This window comes from Sycon ciliatum, chromosome 1, assembly GCF_964019385.1.
Source record: "Sycon ciliatum chromosome 1, ocSycCili1.1, whole genome shotgun sequence".
In the NCBI taxonomy this organism is placed as follows: domain Eukaryota; kingdom Metazoa; phylum Porifera; class Calcarea; order Leucosolenida; family Sycettidae; genus Sycon; species Sycon ciliatum.
This window is the reverse complement of record NC_088643.1, coordinates 15,701,673-15,724,172: the sequence shown is the minus strand read 5'-3', so window position 1 is coordinate 15,724,172 and position 22,500 is coordinate 15,701,673. Positions and strand designations below refer to the sequence as shown.

The 22,500-nt window shown below is 47.0% G+C and overlaps 1 protein-coding gene and 1 long non-coding RNA gene across 3 annotated transcripts in view; both read right to left on the bottom strand.

The window, feature by feature from the left end:
• LOC135815037 (putative uncharacterized protein DDB_G0271606) overlaps positions 1 to 22,500 on the bottom strand; it is a 44,560-nt gene that overhangs the window by 5,732 nt on the left and 16,328 nt on the right. Inside the window, exons 7-12 of one of the 2 annotated variants that reach the window (XM_065328266.1) lie at positions 18,531 to 18,755; positions 15,394 to 15,496; positions 13,576 to 13,751; positions 11,031 to 11,153; positions 5,637 to 5,861; positions 5,035 to 5,125 (exon numbers count right to left, since the gene is read on the bottom strand). In XM_065328266.1, the coding sequence (XP_065184338.1) occupies positions 5,035 to 5,125; positions 5,637 to 5,861; positions 11,031 to 11,153; positions 13,576 to 13,751; positions 15,394 to 15,496; positions 18,531 to 18,755 (943 nt within the window). The remainder of the gene's footprint in view (positions 1 to 5,034; positions 5,126 to 5,636; positions 5,862 to 11,030; positions 11,154 to 13,575; positions 13,752 to 15,393; positions 15,497 to 18,530; positions 18,756 to 22,500) is intronic. The other variant, XM_065328274.1, reaches the window with a different exon arrangement.
• On the bottom strand, positions 16,132 to 18,202 carry LOC135815062 (uncharacterized). The gene is made up of 2 exons (XR_010553256.1): positions 17,430 to 18,202; positions 16,132 to 16,650 (listed from the first exon to the last, which is right to left on the bottom strand). It is a non-coding gene; the product is annotated as an uncharacterized LOC135815062 (long non-coding RNA).

The window sequence follows — 22,500 nt, the reverse complement described above, 5'->3', positions numbered from 1 at the left end:
CCCACCAAATATCCCAGAGAGGTGTGAGGTAAAACATGCTGTGTTTTATTTCTCTCACAGCAAATGAGAAGGTTGGCCAACAACTAACGGGTAACTTATTGAACCGCCAATTCGTCAGTGCTGGCGTACAGGTTGACCCTGACGCCCTTATTCCCACTATTTCCTATTTACCTCCACCAGCAACTACATTGCACTCCCTGATCATCACCTCATCGACTGTTTACAAGTATATCGCAAGGCTGCCACTGAACACATCCCCCGGAGCTGATAAGATCAACAATGAGATTCTCAGGAAACTGAGGTAATCAATTGCACGCCCACTCTCCATTCCTTTTGACCTATCCCTCTCTTGAGTATTTCGCTCCTGCTTTTGTAGCAGTTGAGCACTCTCATGTGGGGTAGAGCCTTTGCTGTTTGCATTTTGCAGCGCTCACTGACTTTTCGGTTTGAGCACTCTGGCAAGGTACATTCGGGCCTAGTTTAAATATGGCTTGTGAAATTATATTTTTCATTGCTATCTGGTCTGGCCTCATTTTCTCTGTGCCGCGCCGATGAGTCCACAGAGGACGAAACAGTTCTGTCCGCAGATTGAGTAACCTATCCCTCTCCTCTGCCACATTCCCGTCACGATGGAAATCAGCCACCGTCATTCCAGTGTACAAAAATAGAGGCGACAAGAACAACCTGTCTAATTACCGACCAATCTCCCTCCTGTCCTGTGTCTCCAAACTGCTGGAGAGGACAGTGTACGGCCGCTTGTATGACCATATTTCCCCTCTCCTTCACCCCTCACAATCTGGCTTCCGTCGTAAGGACAACACATCCCTGCAATTGTCCCACATAATTCAAGACCTCTGCTCTCTAAAAGACCAGCGGCAGGTTTCCTGCATCTGTTTCTTTGACCTCCCCAAGACCTTTGACACCGTGTGGCACAAAGCCTCATCGTCAAACTTCGTGCTCATGGTCCCTCCGGCTTCCTCCTCGCCTGGATAACTAGTTATCTATCCGACCCAAATCAGCACGTCACAGTGAATGGAACTCTATCTGACCCCGAATATTTGACGTATGGAGTGCCCAAGGGCTCCATTTTGGCTCCCCTGCTCTTCCTCACATACCGTATATGTTGGACTCAGTAGAGCGTCCAGCCCCTATATGATGTCCAACCCCTATATAGAGTCCATTGGTCCAAAATCCACTGTACAGAGTCCAAACTTGAAATCAACTGTGAGCTCAAAGTTTCGATGGACATCACTCCCTGTATAGTGTCCAGCCAATTGGCTTCACCCCTATATAGAGTCCATTGGTCCAAAATCAACTGACTGTTACTGTACGGAGTCCAAACTTTGAAATCAACTATAAAAAGTCTTTATGTGGACAACACCCCCTGTATAAAGTCCAGCCAATTAGGCATCCCCTATCGAGTTCGAAAATAGACATAGGATCTGCTGTAAGCAGTGAATATTAACCAGAATGCGGCCTCTCCCTTTAATCCTTTACATCATTCACTTCTCAAGATAAAAAATATGTATTGAGACGCCACTGCAGCCACTTCATTACATGAAAAACCCTACAAACACCATCCTCAAATCAAGTGGTCTCTTCGCAGACGCTGCAAATTACAATATCTCAATCATGTAGTGTTGCCAAATTATTGTGCACGCACAGAAAATACGTAGAAAAAAACCAAGAATCGAAAGAGAATAATGGAGAGCCCAGGATTAATTATTTATTTTCAAATTATTGTGCGCGCGAGCACACACACACACACACACACACACACACACACACACACTACTACTACTACTAGCAGCATGACTGCCCAGAGGGGCAAGTGTCACCCCTATGGAAAGGGGACCAGAAAACGGGACACGGATCACAAGCAGGACCGCGAATGTCTGGCTAGGTCCTGCTGCCGGCACACACACACACACACACACACACACACACACACACACACACACACACACACACACACACACACACACACACACTTATACAACGCCAAGAAAACACCAAGAAAAGAGTAGAGACACAATACACACGCAACTTCAACAGCCATGCAAACGTCCAGCCATTTACATGTAAAGTCAAGAGGGATAACAAATAATTATACGAAACGAATGCGTACGGGGACGGGTACACGCACGTTTACATACACGTAGTAGTGTAAGAGAGTAACATAGTGCAGTGGTCAGCATAATACTAGCACATGCTGAGAGTGCAATAGCAAGCTTCACCATTGCTCATGGCCATGCAAATGTTCAGCAGCACTCAGTTCCGCAAGCTTCTGAAGATGAGCACATCTGCAACAAATAGATAGCACAAGGATACGCTTATTACCGTAATGATGCATGGGAGCACACAACTACCAAGTTCTCAACGAATGTGATGCTCAATGAAAATCAATCCACTCAAAGACCTGTGAACAGGTGATGGTGGGGACAATAATCTATTAGTAATACGAGGAACAATATCGTTTGTGCACACTCAAGACGCACAGACACACCAACATACATGTAGTGTACACAGTGTTTCACTTCACTGCAACTAAATTGAAATGAGATGATTCGAACAATCTGTACAGCGTTGCTGTCAGTCAGTCTTCCCCAAGATGGAAATGCAATGATTTGTTGTCACGAGGCAGTTTCACTGACACAATGTCATGTTCGTGACATCAAAACGGTTACTTCAGGGAATACGAGTATTAGCTTGAGAGGCTTTTTCTTGTCATTGGCATACAAGCAATCCTCCTAGTCCTACTACTACTAGTACACTGGCACTGCGTTTGTGGATCCCATTGTATTTGACATCATACTACAGGAAGAGTGTCGTGGAGTTCACATAATTATCACAGGGATAAAATACATTTCTCATGAAATAAAATAATAATTGATGATAGCTAGACGATCATATACGATTGATGCAAAGTCCTTGCAGTCCTTGAGGACTTACGAAGTGGTTGATTACTTTTAGGGCATTCATTCAAGCAACATCAAACAAACGCGATACGCTCCTTGAAAATGGAAAAAAAATTCAAGCATAACGACAGAACAGCTCAGCAGACCAATCGAAACGAGTAAAAGCTTCCTTACCTCAGTCATCGTCCTGCCATGTAGTTGGACAGCCTTTTGACACGGTGGTACAGGCAGCTCTTGTCCAGTCAAACAGGGGTATCCTTGTGGCATCGAACGGAAGAGAGTGTCAGTGTATCTGACTCGTCAGATTGCAACTGTGCTGAACTTTTCTCTTTCTCCGCTTTCTGCTTTCATCCCTCGCTCTGATGAAACCGTTCAAACGTCTTACTGACAGCAATGGCCAGCCAAACAGGGGATCCTTGTGGCGTCGAACAAAAGAGAGCGTCAGTGTACCTGACTCGTCAGATTTGAACTGTGCTGAACTTTTCTCGTTCTGCAATTTCTGCGTTCATCCCGCGCACTGATGAAACGTCTTCAGAGAACCACAAGACGCTTTCCAGATTTGATTTTGAACGTCTCCTTATCCTCCTTGGTTAGCTCGAGACAGATTACTGTCAGCAACTGCACAGCAGAATTGGCAGCCATGGCTGAAGTGAAGAAAGGAATGCGCTGCCACTAGACCATCAAAACTGAAAATGTGTTCTCTTTCGGGCACAACACACAGGACGGCGTGACTGGATAAACTGGACTCCTGGATCATGGACCGTGAATAGGGGACTTGTAGAAAAAGTGTACTCCTTATAGGGGATTGCGCGGCAGGATGAAGCTGATCAAAACTGAGTGGACTCCTGGACTCTGTATAGTGGATTTTGGACCAATGGACTCTATATAGGGTGCTGGACACCATATAGTGCATGGACTCTATACTGAGTCCTACATATATTCTCTATTATAAGCACATGTCTCCATTACTAGCACAGTCTCTAATACTAGCACACTGTGAGCACCTTTTGAAACATTATAAGCACAGTCTCTATTACTAGCACGGTCTTGGTGGAAATCAATGCTGCATGCATGATATCTAGCATGTATTTCTTCTTGCTCTGTATGAATGCATTGGTTGAAAAAATATAAGCACGGTCTTCAATATAAGCGCGGTCTCCAATATAAGCGCGGTTTCCAATATAAGCACGGGGTAGAGGGGTGTTGAAAAAAATATAAGCACGGCGCTTATAATAGAGAATATACGGTACGTTAACCTTTTGCGCCCTGGTGCTAAATCTCCTGATTCCTGCCACCGGCCGCCCTGCCATACGCAGTAGTCCCAGTATGCATTTGAAAATTATCTTATTTCACTCACCAGTTTCGTAATTATTTCTTTTTGGTCGCATTGGAAAGCTACAGATGTCCTCTCTCTGAATATCGCCACTAGACACCCGGCAGGAGCAACAGAATCGCTTTCAAGCCTGTTGAGAGCTGCCCTATTGCGCCTGAGCGAGATTCTGTACCCACCTCCACAAATGTTATCGTTTCTCAATTTTTACTCAACGTAGAACGATGATTCAAAGTCCTGCAGATTCATGAAGCTCAATCGATTCATTTGATCTCTACTTCGCATGCGCTGTGCAGCGATGAGTCACCGGGAAAGTCCCCCGTTTGAGGCACGCCGACGCACTTGAAGCGCTCTGCGTACAAATTTTCGAAACAATTTCAAGCGTATCCGTGTTTCGTTCTTCGATACTCAGTGATTCCGCACCGCGCTATATCAAACGACGAACCACTGGAAAGCTTATTCTCTCACCTTTCCAATGAGCCATCATTCGCGACAATCGGATAAAGGACAATGGAGTTACGACAATTTGAACAGTGATGTATATGCACTGTACAAGTATGCGCTTTTACTTGACGCACATATGCGGCATCAGGAAATCAGGGTATGACGTTTTGACGCACATGTGCGGCATCAGTCCGGAAAGGGTTAATGACCCCCCCCCCCCCCCCCCCCCTATGCAATTCCCAATATAGCATACGAGCAGCGTTCCTACGTCTGGATTCGCCGTGTCAAAATCATATTCCACGACAACCCTGGACAACAGTAGCATACATCAAACTGCCTTACTTCCTGTGCTGCCAGGATAAGACTGCGCTGTGTCGCCGGAGTAGAGAGTGCCAGTGGCACCCATTCCCGGTAGCATGTCGTCACCAAACATCTGTACAGAAGACCAGCAGTAAAGAACACACAGTTACTGAGACCAAGCGGTGGAAATGTGTCAGGGTTTTGCAAAGGTGAGAAAGAAAGAACGGAGAAAACAACTGATGCAATATTTTGACCCTGGACGAAAATCGAGTGTCTCTGCCACAGCGCGTTCCCCAGCGCTTTACAAGCCTGTATATACATGAATGTATTGAAGTGCCGCAATGAATAAAACGAGTGCTCGAAATCCAAACGGGTACACTTTTGCAAACGGTACCTGCGATTATCACGCCACATTCACATATATACTGTACAAGGACCTTCCTTGATATTCCAACACTAACTGTCTCATACATGGTCTGATCCAGAGATCTCTACAGGTGGTTGTAGTTTATCCAAAGCTGAATAGCTGATACATGTACAGTACATGCATATGAACTCCAGTAGTAGATTTGTAAATTTAGGGGGTTCCCCTTAACCCCCGGAAGCACCTGGACCCGTCCCTGTTATAGACTTCAGAACCTTACCTGGGGGAGTTGCTCCTTTCGCTTCTTCTCACGAGCAGCTTTGTGTTGCGCTCTTTCCTTCAGTGCCGCTGAAGACGTTTGTCCGTCAATGTCTGCTCTCTGGTTCACGTCGGCAGCCCGTAATTGCTGCTCTTCAGGTTTCAGGTCCTTCAATTTTTCATCCGGCCCGAGCCCCAATTGTTCCTTGAGACTTTTAATTTCTAAATCTTGAGCATCCATTTTAGCCTGCATCACGCGACCAAACAACAAGTGAGGCAGAGTCCAGCAAGGGTACGACAAGAGAGCACAGAGTACAGAGTACAGAGTACAAAAGAGTACGGCAAGCATGCATAAAATCAGAGAGTCAAGAAGTGAATGGAGGAGGGAACAAAGTTAGAGCTCTTTTCGTCTTTTTTCTTAAGTTCACAGCCTGTCTGTTGCCCACTCCCAGCGGATAAGGTGCAGGTGGGCGTTGATCTTCTTTTTGAACGTCTCCAGTCTTTTCTTTGCTGGCGGGCTCAGCCGAACGCACTGCGGGAGCTGGTTCCAGACCTCCACAACAGCGTTAGGGAAGGACCGAAGGACATAATTCAGTGCTCTGAGCGCAAGAGTGGAGGCGAGCTGGAACTGGTGCGAGAGATGCTGTTGTGTGCGTTGGCTATGGCGTGATGTGTTGGTAGCTCGGGATGGAAGAAGAGCGAGGAGCATGTCTGGGCAAGTCGAAAAGTGGAGCTTGTACAGAAAGCAGAGTGCCCCGACCATTCTGCGGATGTCCAGGCTAGAAAGGTAGGGTCCATCACCGATAAGGCAAAAACCATGGCGTTGGATGGCAGTGAGGCGAGTCGGAGTGGCGGGTGCAGCGCTCATCCACACGAGCATGCCGTACTCCACGACCGGGCGGACAAAGCGCTTGTAGATCACGCCAGAGCTTCTGGGGTCCAGCAAATATGAGGATTCCCGGAGGAAGCCAATACGCTGCAAGCCTCAAATTACCAATTGACTGATATGAGCTGTAAAGGACAGGTGGTGTTCAATCAGGATATCCAGCCGCTTCAGCTGGTAGACTTCTGGAACAAATGTGCCCTGGAATACAATCGGTGGGACGAGACTGTGTTGCAATGGTGGGAAATCAGGAGGGACTGAGTCTTTGTAGTTTCAAACCTAAGGTGCCAGGCCATTCCCCAGTCTGCCAGCGCATTTACAGCAAGCTGGAGTGCGGTAACATCTTCGGGTATGGCAGTATCGGTCGATATGCACTTGCATAAGGTGGTGTCATCAGCATAATACAGCAAGCTGGAGTGCGGTATCATCTTCGGGTACGGCAAAATGGGTCGATATTCCCTTGTATAAGGTGTTGTCATCAGCATAACACAGCAAGCTGGAGTGCGGTAACATTTTCGGGTACGGCAGAATGGGTCGATATTCACTTGTATAAGGTAGTGTTATCAGCATAATATAGAAAGCTGGGCCCCAGCAGGTAGGTGATCCTCAGCATTATTCGTATAGAGTCGGGCCCAAGATGCCACCCTTGGGACGCCTGCCATGATGGGGTTAGCAGAGCGCTGTCCGCTCACTACAGTATGAAGCTTGCGGTTGGCAAAGTAGCTTCTGAGCCACGGTGAAGAGGTTCCTGGAGCCCATACCGCTCAGCTATGTACAGGACACCAGGGTGCGACACTTTATCGAACGCGCCAGCAATATCCACTGCCAGGACGCACACAAGTCCATCACTGTTGGCAACTCGGCTCCATTCGTGTTGAAGAGCTAGGAGGTCAGTTGCGCCAAGTCCAGAGCGGACGCCAAATTGACGAGCAGAGAGAATGGAGTTGCTATCGATGAAGTTCATAATGCTCCGGTTGATTATGGTTTCCATACATTGGGAGATAATGGAGAGAAGGGATGTGGGGTGGTAGTTGTTCACACAGGATTGCGAACCCTTCTTGTGAACCGGGACGACGTTCGCCACCTTCCAAGTAGATGGTACTTGGTCCGCGTCAGCAATATTGTCGCTTATCTTTCGACAATTTGAACTTAGACTTCAGACATGAACGCGTGCACTTGAAGTGATAAAACTTGGTACGATGGACGGTACGGTATAGAATGACAACTAGCTGTAAGGAATTTATTGTCCAAGGAAGGATTCCTACTTTTTTCGGTCCTCCTCGTCGCTGCTCTCGACGCTGGTGACAAATATTTTTGCTCGGGATCGACTCTCTTGCTTTTGTAAGCTCATCTCTCTTTCTCTCTGCTGCCTGGCTATTTTCTAAACAGAAGTCCTCGTGACGGTCGCCTTCTCTATAGGACTTCGTGTGAGCAGTACGACAGCCTGTGTGGTTCAAATCAGACGCCGTTCTTTGCAAGATTATATTTTGAACGACGACGACGCGTTTAGTACTTGCAAATCTCCACGACGTGCTGGATACTCCGAGCGTTGAGTTGGAGGTAAGGGAGCTGAGACCTCAGCTTGACGAGCGATCTCTGAGGTGAGCGATCTCGGCCGTTCAGCAAAATGGAGCTGATTCCGAGTAGCCGATTACTTTTTTGTGGCTTGCGCTGCTCTTGCCTGCACAGCGTAACAAGATAATCTATTTTGATGCGGCGCTGTATCAATCAGAATCACCCACCCGTCGCTCTCCAAATCCACTCGAACTGTAGCTAGACCTTTCAGGTACTAGTAAACTAACTTACTAACCAAAATTGGGATGAAATGGGCTACCAAGTGAGCTTCTGCGACATATAAACAAAGCTGAAAGATAAGCGACAATAACGCTGACGCGGACCAAGTATGTATGCTGTTTTGCAGACTTTTATCCGGAATTGTGTCAACTTGATACTTTTGGTACTTCCTCCGCGTCATCGAAATTGTCGCAGTTTGACTAGTGACTTGTTACTTGTTACTGACAACTCCATAAGCTAAGCCATTCAAAACTTATTACACAGTATGATAGTCTGAAGACTAGAGTAACGTTCCAGGACTGTTGGACTGTGAGTTTTCATGCAGAGATGAAGTCCTCGTCGTCGCTGATGTCAATGGACGCAAAAATATCGTTCCGAAATATTTCAAGGAGGTTGAAAGTTGGTCGCGCCTCATCTCAAATGCTTTGACTTTCTCCACAGGACAAGAGCTGCTATGCTTGCCGTCTGCTAGCTCTGGATGATTTCTACTTCACCACCAACGAAGCCTAGTAAGAACACACGATCGTTGCGAGGTCGGTTGATTACCGTCGGCGGAATCACCTCGATCTTGAAATGAACTTTTTTTAGCCATGGCATGCCCATTTATTTTAGCTGTGTGGTCACAGATCATGCAGGTAAGTGTACTATCACGTCCAGCGCGCCCTGTTTTTCAGCATCACTGGCCATGGTACGGCACCTGCGCGTGCATCACGACACTAGCACTACACGGCTCTTGCAGTTAAAATCGTGTACTGAGTGACTCAGCCACTGGTATACCATGGTAGGCACCTGCGCGTGCATCACTAGCACTAGTTGTAGAGTCTACACGGCTCTTGCAGGTACAATCATGTACTGAGTGTCTCAGCCAGAGCGACAAATTTTATCGCTGTTGCAGGCATTTAGTTTGCTGACCCCTCGATGTTTCTCCAAGCGCTGCCACTTGTTCCACGAAGTCATTCTCACCCCAGCTAAGGTAAAACAGTAATGAGGCTTGAGTGAATGGCCATAAGCACGAGAAATGTGCAGGCTGCAATGCCTGACTGATCTCAGCGAGTCGAAATTACCATCGCAGCGACATCAGCGAAGAAATTGCGTCTCGTTCAAAAATTCCAGCTTCCAACAACAGAAAATAGAACTTTGCCGTCACCCTATACTGATGATTATCACCTATGTCCGATTCCTTGCCTCTGGTACGAGTGCTGGTGAGTAAATACCCCGCTTTATATCAAAAGTCAAACTGCGACAATTTCGATGACGCGGAGGAAGTAGTACTTCGTCTATAAGAGCATGCGCTTATAAGTGAAAGTGGGCTTATATCAGAATAGAGGCACATACGCCTATATGTGGGTTACTACGGTACACGTATGTAAGTCTGCGTGTCAAAGGGAAATATACCTTAAATCAAATGTTCACCAGTTGTAGTCTTCGGGGTACTGACTCGAATGGTCTTGGTCCGAGGAAGCTGAGACGCTCCCTTCCTCCTTTATTCCCAATCGAACTCGCGCACTTCCACCGAAACTGGGTGACTGCGCCCTACTAGATGGGGATTTGTATGCAAGATGTCACTAAGGTCCTATCCACACTACAACAAAAACCGCTTACAAGTCACTTTTCCTTGTAAATTGTCATGGAGAACCGTGGGAAACGGTGCGAAAGTGGAAAAGTCGCTTGAACGTAATCAGCAACTTCCGAACCCCAATACAAGGCCACTTTTTACTTTCAAGTAGCTTTTCAAGGTTTCGGAAGTAGCTAGTTGTTGAAGTATTTGTTGAAGTATCTTGAGAAATTGCCGAGGGTTGTGTTCTGTGAAGAGCTGGAAGGAAAGCTCATTGAGCTGTGGGCTGCAGAACAGAAAGCGAGCAATGGGACGATGAAAAAGCGGTCGGTGAAGGAGACGGAGATTGCCGTGAAGTTAAATTTATTCGGCCGCGAGCTGTATGGCAATAAATTTCAGAATAAGATCACAGTGCCGATTGTCCACAATTGACGGCCAAGCAAAGTAGTGATTGCCCTCAGGAGCAGCAAGAGTCCTGCTGTGGGAAAGAAAGAAGATTCTGACTGTTCATCCGTTTTCAAATCGCGCGTGCAGTCAAAAAAACTTGGATCGGCTCAATGATTGGCTGAGGTATGTTGCAAACAGCAACCTCTTTCGTCTTCGATTGTCCATAACTGGAGGCATTCTCCACTTGAATCAACAAACAGGTAGACATAGGTAGCAACTTGGAAGAATGAGTATGTAAGCGAAGTAAAGTGTATCGGGGGGAATGCATGCAGGGCGATAGTGTGGGTTCGAATCCCAGGTTATGGCTAAAAAAATTGGAGAAATGAAAAATTTATAACGTCCCTGTGCGTTTTTTGCCTAGTTCATCAAGGTGGTAGACGGTGTCGTATTACCCTCGAATGATCAGCTAGGCAGCTAGGCAAAAAAGCATAGCGTAGGGCCCTGAGCTTACAAGCTCTCTCGTTTATGGCCATTTTTGTAAAAAGAAAAAAAGGGGGGGGGGGCTGCGACTTACAATCGAGGATGATGTTCTACTGAAGTGAGTATATCAAAACAGTATGACTCAAACCTGAAAATAGGGGTGCAACTTATAATCGAGTGCGACTTATACTGTAGTTTGGGAACACGGTAGTTGTGGGCAATCGGGTCAGCAAGACGTTCCACACACCTAGCATTCACCCAGCTCACACCTCTCATATCCATGGACAACGACATAACACTGACAACACTACTCTCACCTGTAATTGCTGCTGTTCACGTTTGTAGTCCTTGCGCCTTTCATGCTGGTTTTCTCCCGACAGCCTCGCTTTTTCCAGCTGACCCTGGACGAGTGGAGGTTCTAATTCTGCACGCTGTGAAATCTGCATCAAGTGACCAAACAAGAAGGCAGAGTACGCAAAGATACGACAAGAGTACAGCCACGGTACAGGCAAACAAAACAACTTCTTTTCTTTTCATGCAATGGCTGGCCATCACTCCTCTCTCACACTTTGCGTGCCAATTGGTCATGTGCCACGAAATGAGTGAAACGAGAGAGCTTGGAAGCTCAGGGCCCTACGCTATGCTTTTTTGCCTTGATGACCTAGACAAAAAAAGCATAGGGATGTTATAAATACTTTTAAAAAATCCTTTTTTTTTAAGACATAACCTGGGATTAGAACCCGCAATATCGCGCGCCCTGCATGCATCCCCCGATACACTTCGCATACATAGTAATTCTTCCAAGTTGTTTCACATTGCGATCTTGCATTTGAAAGCCCTATTTGAATATGCATTGTGGCCAGTCGTCTTTGATGGCACGGTACGGTAGGGGATAGGTACGGGACAGGTACGATCGAGGGTAATACGATACCGTCTCCCGTACCGTACCATACCATCAAACACAGCTGGCCACATACAGCTGCCCGCAATATTCAAATATGGCTTTCAAACGCAAGATTATAACGTGAAGCAACTTGGAAGAATGGGTATGAATGCGAAGTGTATGGGAGAATGCATGTAGGACGATAGTGCGGGTTCGAATCCCAGGATATGCCTGAAAAAAAAAATAGGAGAATTGAAAAATTTATAACATCCTATGCTTTTTTGCCGTCAGATACGGATAGCGCCAGGCGTGACACAAACACACAAACAAACAAATACCAAATTAAAGCTGTGTGGACCCTGGCTAGCGCCAGACGTTACTGAAGTAACGTCTTCTGCATAGCTACGGGAATAAATATATTTGTTAACCCAGCGTGTATCACTGTATATTTCTCTGAAAAACATGAAGACCACAGCAAATCCATGTCCGGGCAACCTGTGGGCGCAAACTGTGGATTTCGTTGCAGAAACACGAAGAGCACAGCGAATCCGTGTGAGGCGTAATCTGTGCATTTCCCTGAAAGAACACGAAGAGCCCAGCGAATCCATTTGGGGCGCAATCTGAAAATTCCCAGAATGAGCAAGCATGCTTGCGCAAACTGCAGATTGCTTGCGCATTGTGGCAATTCTCAGATTGATTGCGCAAATTCTCTGCAAGCTGTTTCGGCCATAAATGCCTCATCAGTACAGCTACGAGCTAAATAGGCCAAGCTACCAGCCATGGTGCAAAGGAGGCACCACAGACAATAAGATAGCTCGTCGCTCTAGCGCCAGAGTGCTCTACCGACGAAAGGTACCGGGCAATGCGTAATGCAGCAGCACTACAGCAGCCTGTGTGTGTGTGTGTGTGTGTGTGTGTGTGTGTGTGTGTGTGTGTGTGTGTGTGTGTGCGTATTTGTGTGTGTGTGTGTGTTGTGTGTGTCTGTGAGTGTGTGTGTGTGTGTGTGTGTGTGTGTGTGTGTGTGTGTGTGTGTGTGAGCACTCCATCACCTGTTTGATTGTTTCGGAACTGCAATAATACAGGTTCAAATAATTATTGTTTCCTTTTTGTGCGTATCTCTTGTCATCTCTCTTTTCTATACGTCGCACACCAGATGTACCCTATCCCTGTCTTTCTCCTGCTATCTCTCTCTGCTTGCTGTTTTGTGTTTCTGTTCCCACTGTCCCTCATCATACTCATGCTTGGGTGGAGGGCGGCGTGACCTGTTAGGGTAGCTGTCAATACAGTAAAGTACAGTGTGTGTGTGTATGTGTGTGTGTGTGTGTGTGTGTGTGTGTGTGTGTGTGTGTGTGTGTGTGTGTGTGTGTGTGTGTGTGTGTGTGCGTGCGTTGTCTTGTTCTTCCATTGTTCTTACTTTCTACTGACTGTAATGAAAAGAATTGGTAGTAGAAGTAGTGGGCGTGTGTAAACATGTGCGAATGCGTGTGTATGTATGCGTGTGCGTGCGGGTGGTTGGGTGCGTGCATGTGTGTGTGTGTATGTGTGGACTGCTTCTGGCTAGATTAACTCTTGTGTAATCAATGGTGCTAGTGAAGCTTATATCAGATCCACACTTAGTTAGCCACCCACACTAGTAGCAAGTATTACCTTCACTGGGGGCAGGGGTACCTGCAGTTGGATCCCGGGACGGATACCCTGATACTGTCGATCCTTTTTCTGCACCTTGTCCTCACCCACTTACTGAGGTGTGGTGAGCCCATAAGTGGGATCATTTCAAGTCCACCCTAGTTTGGGGATTTCAGGGGGTGTCGGCCGTTGGGCAGTTAATGGCCAATAGAGTCATCTTTCCAAGATTCCTTTTGAGTTTCTCTCCCCTTTCCCGGGGAGACCCACGTGACCAGTTTTGGCAGTGAGCATGTACAAGTACAAGTGCAAGTGTGTGTGTGTGTGTGTGTGTATGTGTGTGTGTGTGTATGTACCTTGTCGCACGGTGATGTTCTGTCAGGGGTGCCTCCAATGGCACTGCTCACCACGCTGCCATCGCCACTGCCAAACGCCATGCTGGCGGCCATTAGCGGCATGGTAACAGAGCTGCTGTTGGTTGCCGATGCAGTCATGCTGGGTTGTGGCATGCTGCCAGGATGCATTCTACCCCCTAGTGCACACAAACACATAACCGTATTATCTACATTATGAGCCCAGCGCTTATGTTTTTTTCAATCAGTCCGGACCCTGGGCTTATATTGGAGACTGGGATTCTACAAGAGTCTGGGCTTGTCATTTTTAAACCACCTGGTATATGTTCATTGCATATTTATTTATTTATTTATTTATTTATTTATTGCAGCATCTCATAGCACAGTGAGAACACCGGCCAATACAAAGAGAGAGGGTGTTAGCCAACCACGGCAAGGAAGGGAGAAGGGGAGGAGAAGAAAAAAATATCATTTTTCATTATATCAGTATCAGAAAGTTTCCCAGCAGGTACCAGGACTGCAGTTTTGTGCTTCCTGGTACACTGAGTCTGTACTTTAGACCTCGGGGATCACAAACGTTTACCACAGCATGTGTTTATGTGATACTGTGTGACGTCAAACATGCATGAACATGATCCATACGGTTCTCCATTATAAGCCCTGCGCTTATACTGGAGACTGCGCTTGTATATCTTTGAAACCTTCTTGGAGTGCGCTTATATAGAGACTCGGCCCTTACAAGAGACTGCGCTTGTAATAGAGATAATACGGCATTGGAGAATAACAAAGAGACAGACTGATGCTTTCATAAGTCTTCACCAGCTGGTAAAGTTGTAAAAGCAGCAGCAGCAGCAACAGAGACATAGTGGCTACTATACTGCCCACTCTCCCTTCCTTTCGACCTATCCCTCTCTTGAGTATTTCGCTCCTGTTTTGTAGCAGTTGAGCACTCTCATGTGGGGTAGAGCCTTTGCTGTTTGCATTTTGCAGTGCTCACTGACTTGTCGGTTTGAGCACTCTGGCAAGGTACATTTGGGCCTGGTTTAAATCTGGCTTTTGAAATTATATTTTTCATTGCTATCAGGTCCGGCCTCATTTTCTCTGTGCTGCGCTGATGAGTCCACAAAGGACGACACAGTTCTGACCGCAGATTGAGTAACCTATCCCTCTCCTCTGCCACATTCCCGTCACGATGGAAATCAGCCACCGTCATTCCAGTGTGCAAAAATAGAGGCGACAAGAACAACCTGTCTAATTACCGACCAATCTCCCTCCTGTCCTGTGTCTCCAAACTGCTAGAGAGGACAGTGTACGACCGCTTGTATGACCATATTTCCCCTCTTCTTCTCCCCTCACAATCTGGCTTCCGTCGTAAGGACAACATATCCCTGCAATTGTCCCACATAATTCAAGACCTTTGCTCTCAAAAAGACCAGTGGCAGGTCTCCTGCATCTGCTTCTTTGACCTCTCCAAGACCTTTGACACAGTGTGGCACAAAGCCTCATCGCCAAACTTCATGCTCACGGTCTCTCCGCCTCCCTACTCGCCTGGAAAACTAGTTATCTATCCGAGCCAAATCAGCACGCCACAGTGAATGGAACTCTATCTGACCCCGAATCTTTGACGTCCGGAGTGCCAAAGGGCTCCATTTTGGCTCCCCTGCTCTTCCTCACATACGTTAATGACCCCCCCCCCCCCCCCCCCCCCTATGCAATTCCCAATATAGCATACGAACAGCATTCCTACGTTCGGATTCGCCGTGTCAAAATCATATCCCACCACAACCCTGGACAACAGCAGCATACATCAAACTGCCTTACTTCCTGTGCTGCCCGGATAAGACTGTGCTGTGTCGCCGGGGTAGAGAGTGCCAGTGGCACCCATTCCCGGTAGCATGTCGTCACCAGACATCTGTACAGAAGACTAGCAGTAAAGAAAACTCAGTTACTGAGACCAAGCAGTGGAAATGTGTCAGGGTTTTGCAAAGGTGAGAAAGAAAGAGCAGAGAAAACAACTGATGCAATATATTGACCCCGGACGAAAAGCGAGTGTCTCTGCCACAGCGCGTTCCCCAGCGCTGTACACGCCTGTATATATGTTGGACTCAGTAGAGCGTCCAGCCCCTATATGATGTCCAACCCCTATATAGAGTCCATTGGTCCAAAATCCACTGTACAGAGTCCAAACTTGGAATCAACTGTGAGCTCAAAGTTTCGATGGACATCACTCCCTGTATAGAGTCCAGCCAATTGGCTTCACCCCTATATAGAGTCCATTGGTCCAAAATCAACTGTACGGAGTCCAAACTTTGAAATCAACTATAAAGAGTCTTTATGTGGACAACACCCCCTGTATAAAGTCCAGCCAATTAGGCATCCCCTATCGAGTTCGAAAATAGACATAGGATCTGCTGTAAGCAGTGAATATTAACCAGAAAACGGCCTCTCCCTTTAATCCTTTACATCATTCACTTCTCAAGATAAAAAAATATGTATTGAGGCGCCACTGCAGCCACGTCATTACATGAAAAACCCTACAAACACCATCCTCAAATCAAGTGGTCTCTTCGCAGACGCTGCAAATTACAATATCTCAATCATGTAGTGTTGCCAAATTATTGTGCACGCACACACACATGCACACACCCACACAACGCCAAGAAAATACCTAGAAAAAAACCAAGAATCGAAAGAGAATAATGGAGAGCCCAGGATTAATTATTTGTTTTCAAATTATTGTGCGCGCGCGCACACACACACACACACTTATACAACGCCAAGAAAACACCAAGAAAAGAGTAGAGACACAATACACACGCAACTCCAACAGCCATGCAAACGTCCACCCATTTACATGTAAAGTCAAGAGGGATAACAAATAATTATACGAAACGAATGCGTACGGGGACGGGTACACGCACGTTTACATACACGTAGTAGTGTAAGAGAGTAACATAGTGCAGTGGTCAGCATAATACTAGCACATGCTGAGAGTGCAATAGCAAGCTTCACCATTGCTCATGGCCATGCAAATGTTCAGCAGCACTCAGTTCCGCAAGCTTCTGAAGATCAGCACACCTGCAACAAATAGATAGCACAAGGATACGCTTATTACCGTAATGATGCATGGGAGCACACAACTACCAAGTTCTCAACGAATGTGATGCTCAATGAAAATCAATCCACTCAAAGACCTGTGAACAGGTGATGGTGGGTACAATAATCTATTAGTAATACGAGGAATAAGATCGTTTGTGCACACTCAAAACGCACAGACACACCAACATACATGTAGCGTACACAGTGTTTCACTTCACTGCAACTAAATTGAAATGAGATGATTTGAACAATCTGTACAGCGTTGCTGTCAGTCAGTCTTCCCCAAGATGGAAATGCAATGATTTGTTGTCACGAGGCAGTTTCACTGACAATGTCATGTTCGTGACATCAAAACGGTTACTTCAGGGAATACGAGTATTAGCTTGAGAAGCTTTTTCTTGTCATTGGCATACAAGCAATCCTCCTAGTCCTACTACTACTAGTACACTGGCACTGCGTTTGTGGATCCCATTGTATTCGACATCATACTACAGGAAGAGTGTCGTGGAGTTCACATAATTATCACAGGGATAAAAATACATTTCTCATGAAATAAAAATTGATGATAGCTAGACGATCATATACGATTGATGCAAAGTCCTTGCAGTCCTTGAGGACTATTACGAAGTGGTTGATTACTTTTAGGGCATTCATTCAAGCAACATCAAACAAACGCGATACGCTCCTTGAAAATGGAAAAAAATTCAAGCATAACGACAGAACAGCAGACCAATCGAAACGAGTAAAAGCTTCCTTACCTCAGTCATCGTCCTGCCATGTAGTTGGACAGCCTTTTGACACGGTGGTACAGGCAGCTCTTGTCCAGTCAAACAGGGGTATCCTTGTGGCGTCGAACGAAAGAGAGTGTCAGTGTATCTGACTCGTCAGATTGCAACTGTGCTGAACTTTTCTCTTTCTCCGCTTTCTGCTTTCATCCCTCGCTCTGATGAAACCGTTCAAACGTCTTACTGGCAGCAATGGCCAGCCAAACAGGGGATCCTTGTGGCGTCGAACGAAAGAGAGCGTCAGTGTACCTGACTCGTCAGATTTGAACTGTGCTGAACTTTTCTCGTTCTGCAATTTCTGCTTTCATCCCGCGCACTGATGAAACGTCTTCAGAGAACCACAAGACGCTTTCCAGATTTGATTTTGAACGTCTCCTTATCCTCCTTGGTTAGCTCGAGACAGATTACTGTCAGCAACTGCACAGCAGAATTGGCAGCCATGGGCCGGCTGAAGTGAAGAAAGGAATGCGCTGCCACGAGGCAAGCAAAACTGAAATTTTTTTAAAAATGTGTTCTCTTTCGGGGCACAACACACAGGACGGCGTGACTGGATAAACTGGACTCCTGGACCGTGAATAGGGGACTTGTAGAAAAAGTGTACTCCTTATAGGGGATTGCGCGGCAGGATGAAGCTGATCAAAACTGAGTGGACTCCTGGACTCTGTATAGTGGATTTTGGACCAATGGACTCTATATAGGGTGCTGGACATCATATAGTGCATGGACTCTATACTGAGTCCTACATATACATGAATGTATTGAAGTGCCGCAATGAATAAAACGAGTGCTCGAAATCCAAACGGGTACACTTTTGCAAACGGTACCTGCGATTATCACGCCACATTCACATGTATACTGTACAAGGACCTTCCTTGATATTCCAACACTAACTGTCTTATACATGGTCTGATCCAGAGATCTCTACAGGTGGTTGTAGTTTATCCAAAGCTGAATAGCTGATACATGTACAGTACATGCATATGAATTCCAGTAGTAGATTTGTAAATTTAGGGGGTTCCCCTTAACCCCCGGAAGCACCTGGACCCGTCCCTGTTATAGACTTCAGAACCTTACCTGGGGGAGTTGCTCCTTTCGCTTCTTCTCACGAGCAGCTTTGTGTTGCGCTCTTTCCTTCAGTGCCGCTGAAGACGTTTGTCCGTCAATGTCTGCTCTCTGGTTCACGTCGGCAGCCCGTAATTGCTGCTCTTCAGGTTTCAGGTCCTTCAATTTTTCATCCGGCCCGAGCCCCAATTGTTCCTTGAGATTTTGAATTTCTAAATCTTTAGCATCCATTTCAGCCTGCATCACGCGACCAAACAACAAGTGAGGCAGAGTCCAGCAAGGGTACGACAATAGAGCACAGAGTACAGAGTACAGAGTAAAAAAGAGTACGCCAAGCATGCATAAAATCAGAGAGTCAAGAAGTGAATGGAGGAGGGAACAAAGTTAGAGCTCTTTTCGTCTTTTTTCTTAAGTTCACAGCCTGTCTGTTGCCCACTCCCAGCGGATAAGGTGCAGGTGGGCGTTGATCTTCTTTTTGAACGTCTCCAGTCTTTTCTTTGCTGGCGGGCTCAGTCGAACGCACTGCGGGAGCTGGTTCCAGACCTCCACAACAGCGTTAGGGAAGGACCGAAGGACATAATTCAGTGCTCTGAGCGCAAGAGTGGAGGCGAGCTGGAACTGGTGCGAGAGATGCTGTTGTGTGCGTCGGCTATGGCGTGATGTGTTGGTAGCTCGGGATGGAAGAAGAGCGAGGAGCATGTCTGGGCAAGTCGAAAAGTGGAGCTTGTACAGAAAGCAGAGTGCCCCGACCATTCTGCGGATGTCCAGGCTAGAAAGGTAGGGTCCATCACCGATTAGGCAAAAGCCATGGCGTTGGATGGCAGTGAAGCGAGTCTGAGTGGCGGGTGCAGCGCTCATCCACACGAGCATGCCGTACTCCACGACCGGGCGGACAAAGCGCTTGTAGATCACGCCAGAGCTTCTGGAGTCCAGCAAATATGAGGATTCCCGGAGGAAGCCAATACGCTGCAAGCCTCAAATTACCAATTGACTGATATGAGCTGTGAAAGACAGGTGGTGTTCAATCAGGATATCCAGCGGCTTCAGCTGGTCGACTTCTGGAACAAATGTGCCCTGGAATACAATCGGTGGGACGAAGACTGTGTTGCAATGGTGGGAAATCAGGAGGGACTGAGTCTTTGTAGTTTCAAACCTAAGGTGCCAGGCCATTCCCCAGTCTGCCAGCGCATTTACAGCAAGCTGGAGTGCGGTAACATCTTCGGGTATGGCAGTATCGGTCGATATGCACTTGTATAAGGTGGTGTCATCAGCATAATACAGCAAGCTGGAGTGCGGTAACATCTTCGGGTACGGCAGAATGGGTCGATATTCACTTGTATAAGGTGGTGTCATCAGCATAATACAGTAAGCTGGAGTGCGGTAACATTTTCGGGTACGGCAGAATGGGTCGATATGCACTTGTATATGGTGGTGTCATCAGCATAATACAGAAAGCTAGGCCCCAGCAGGTAGGTGATCCTCAGAATCATTCGTATAGAGTCAGGCCCAAGATGCCACCCTTGGGACGCCTGCCATGATGGGGTTAGCAGAGCGCTGTCCGCTCACTACAGTCTGAAGCTTGCGGTTGGCAAAGTAGCTTCTGAGCCAAGGTGAAGAGGTTCCTGGAGCCCAGACCGCTCAGCTATGTACAGGACACCAGGGCGCGACACTTTATCGAACGCGCCAGCAATATCCACTGCCAGGACGCACACAAGTCCATCACTGTTGGCAACTCGGCTCCATTCGTGTTGAAGAGCTAGGAGGTCAGTTGCGCCAAGTCCAGAGCAGACGCCAAATTGACGAGCAGAGAGAATGGAGTTGCTATCGATGAAGTTCATAATGCTCCGGTTGATTATGGTTTCCATACATTGGGAGATAATGGAGAGAAGGGATGTGGGGTGGTAGTTGTTCACACAGGATTGCGAACCCTTCTTGTGAACCGGGACGACGTTCGCCACCTTCCAAGTAGATGGTATGTATGCTGTTTTGCAGACTTTTATCCGGAATTGTGTCAACTTGATACTTTTGGTAGTACTTCGTCTATAAGAGCATGCGCTTATAAGTGAAAGTGGGCTTATATCAGAATAGAGGCACATACGCTTATATGTGCGTTACTACGGTACACGTATGTAAGTCTGCGTGTCAAAGGGAAATATACCCTTAAATCAAATGTTCACCAGTTGTAGTCTTCAGGGTACTGACTCGAATGGTCTTGGTCCGAGGAAGCTGAGACGCTCCCTTCCTCCTTTATTCCCAATCGAACTTGCGCACTTCCACCGAAACTGGGTGACTTCGCCCTACTAGATGGGGATTTGTAGGCAAAATGTCACTAAGGTCCAATCCACACTACAACAAAAACCGCGTACAAGTCACTTTTCCTTGTAACTTGTCATGGAGAACCGTGGGAAACGGTGCGAAAGTGGAAAAGTCGCTTGAACGTAATCAGCAATTACCAACCACACAACAAGCCGACCTGTTTGGGAGCTATTACGCGTTGTATTTCCAGGAGATAGGCAACAATTGCCGTATGCAATATGCAATATTCTGGTCCAATGCCAGAGCTAGTATTGCAAGCACCGCTGTGCGTTAGTATGGCCAATGCCGACACTAACTGGGGCAACAATTGCCCGGCGAGAATTCAGACGTGTCAATACACGAGCATGCAGTAGGGATACACTTGTGGGCGAATGTAGGCGCACTTGGCTCAATGCCGGCCTGACCCACGATCCCTACTGTTGAATTCAGATGTGTCAATACACGAGCATGCAGTAGGGATGCACTTGTGGGCGAATGTAGGCGCACTTGGCTCAATGCCGGCCTGACCCACGATCCCTACTGTTGAATTCAGATGTGTCAATACACGAGCATGCAGTAGGGATGCACTTGTGGGCGAATGTAGGCGCACTTGGCTCAATGCCGGCCTGACCCACGATCCCTACTGTTGAATTCAGATGTGTCAATACACGAGCATGCAGTAGGGATGCACTTGTGGGCGAATGTAGGCGCACTTGGCTCAATGCCGGCCTGACCCACGATCCCTACTGTTCTCCCTTACGGGATGGCTTAAAGGATGCACTTGTGAGCGAATATAGGCGCACTTGGCTCAATGCCGGCCTGACTCACGATCCTTACTGTTCTCCCTTTCGGGATGGTTTCGAATGGAGTGCTAGTGAGAGATGATGGGGTGGGTGGTGGTGATCAGAAACTGGCCGCGATAGTCAAACAATTTGACCGTCAGCACAGCAAAGCGAAGAGCAAGAAACAACAGCATGGCGAATTGGAGTAATGCGCATGCTCCGCACAGTCCCGTGCGGAAACGCGGGAATTCGGAGTGCGTGCATGTTATGCATGTACAAGTGTTGCTTATGGCAAGGATGTTGGTGTGTTGCTAACTCCACTTACCGTGCCATGCACGGAAACTTATATCTTCCGAACCCCAATACAAGGCCACTTTTTACTTTCAAGTAGCTTTTCCAGGTTTCGGAAGTAGCTAGTTGTTGAAGTATTTGTTGAAGTATCTTGAGAATTTGCCGAGGGTTGTGTTCTGTGAAGAGCTGGAAGGAAAGCTCATTGAGCTGTGGGCTGCAGAACAGAAAGCGAGCAATGGGACGATGAAAAAGCGGTCGGTGAAGGAGATGGAGATTGCCGTGAAGTTGAATTTATTCGGCCGCGAGCTGTATGGCAATAAATTTCAGAATAAGATCACAGTGCCGATTGTCCACAATTGACGGCCAAGCAAAGTAGTGATTGCCCTCAGGAGCAGCAAGAGTCCTGCTGTGGGAAAGAAAGAAGATTCTGACTGTTCATCCGTTTTCAAATCGCGCGTGCAGTCAAAAAAACTTGGATCGGCTCAATGATTGGCTGAGGTATGTTGCAAACAGCAACCTCTTTCGTCTTCGATTGTCCATAACTGGAGGCATTCTCCACTCGAATCAACAGGTAGACATAGGTAGGAACAACAAGATAAAGCCTCCACGAACAA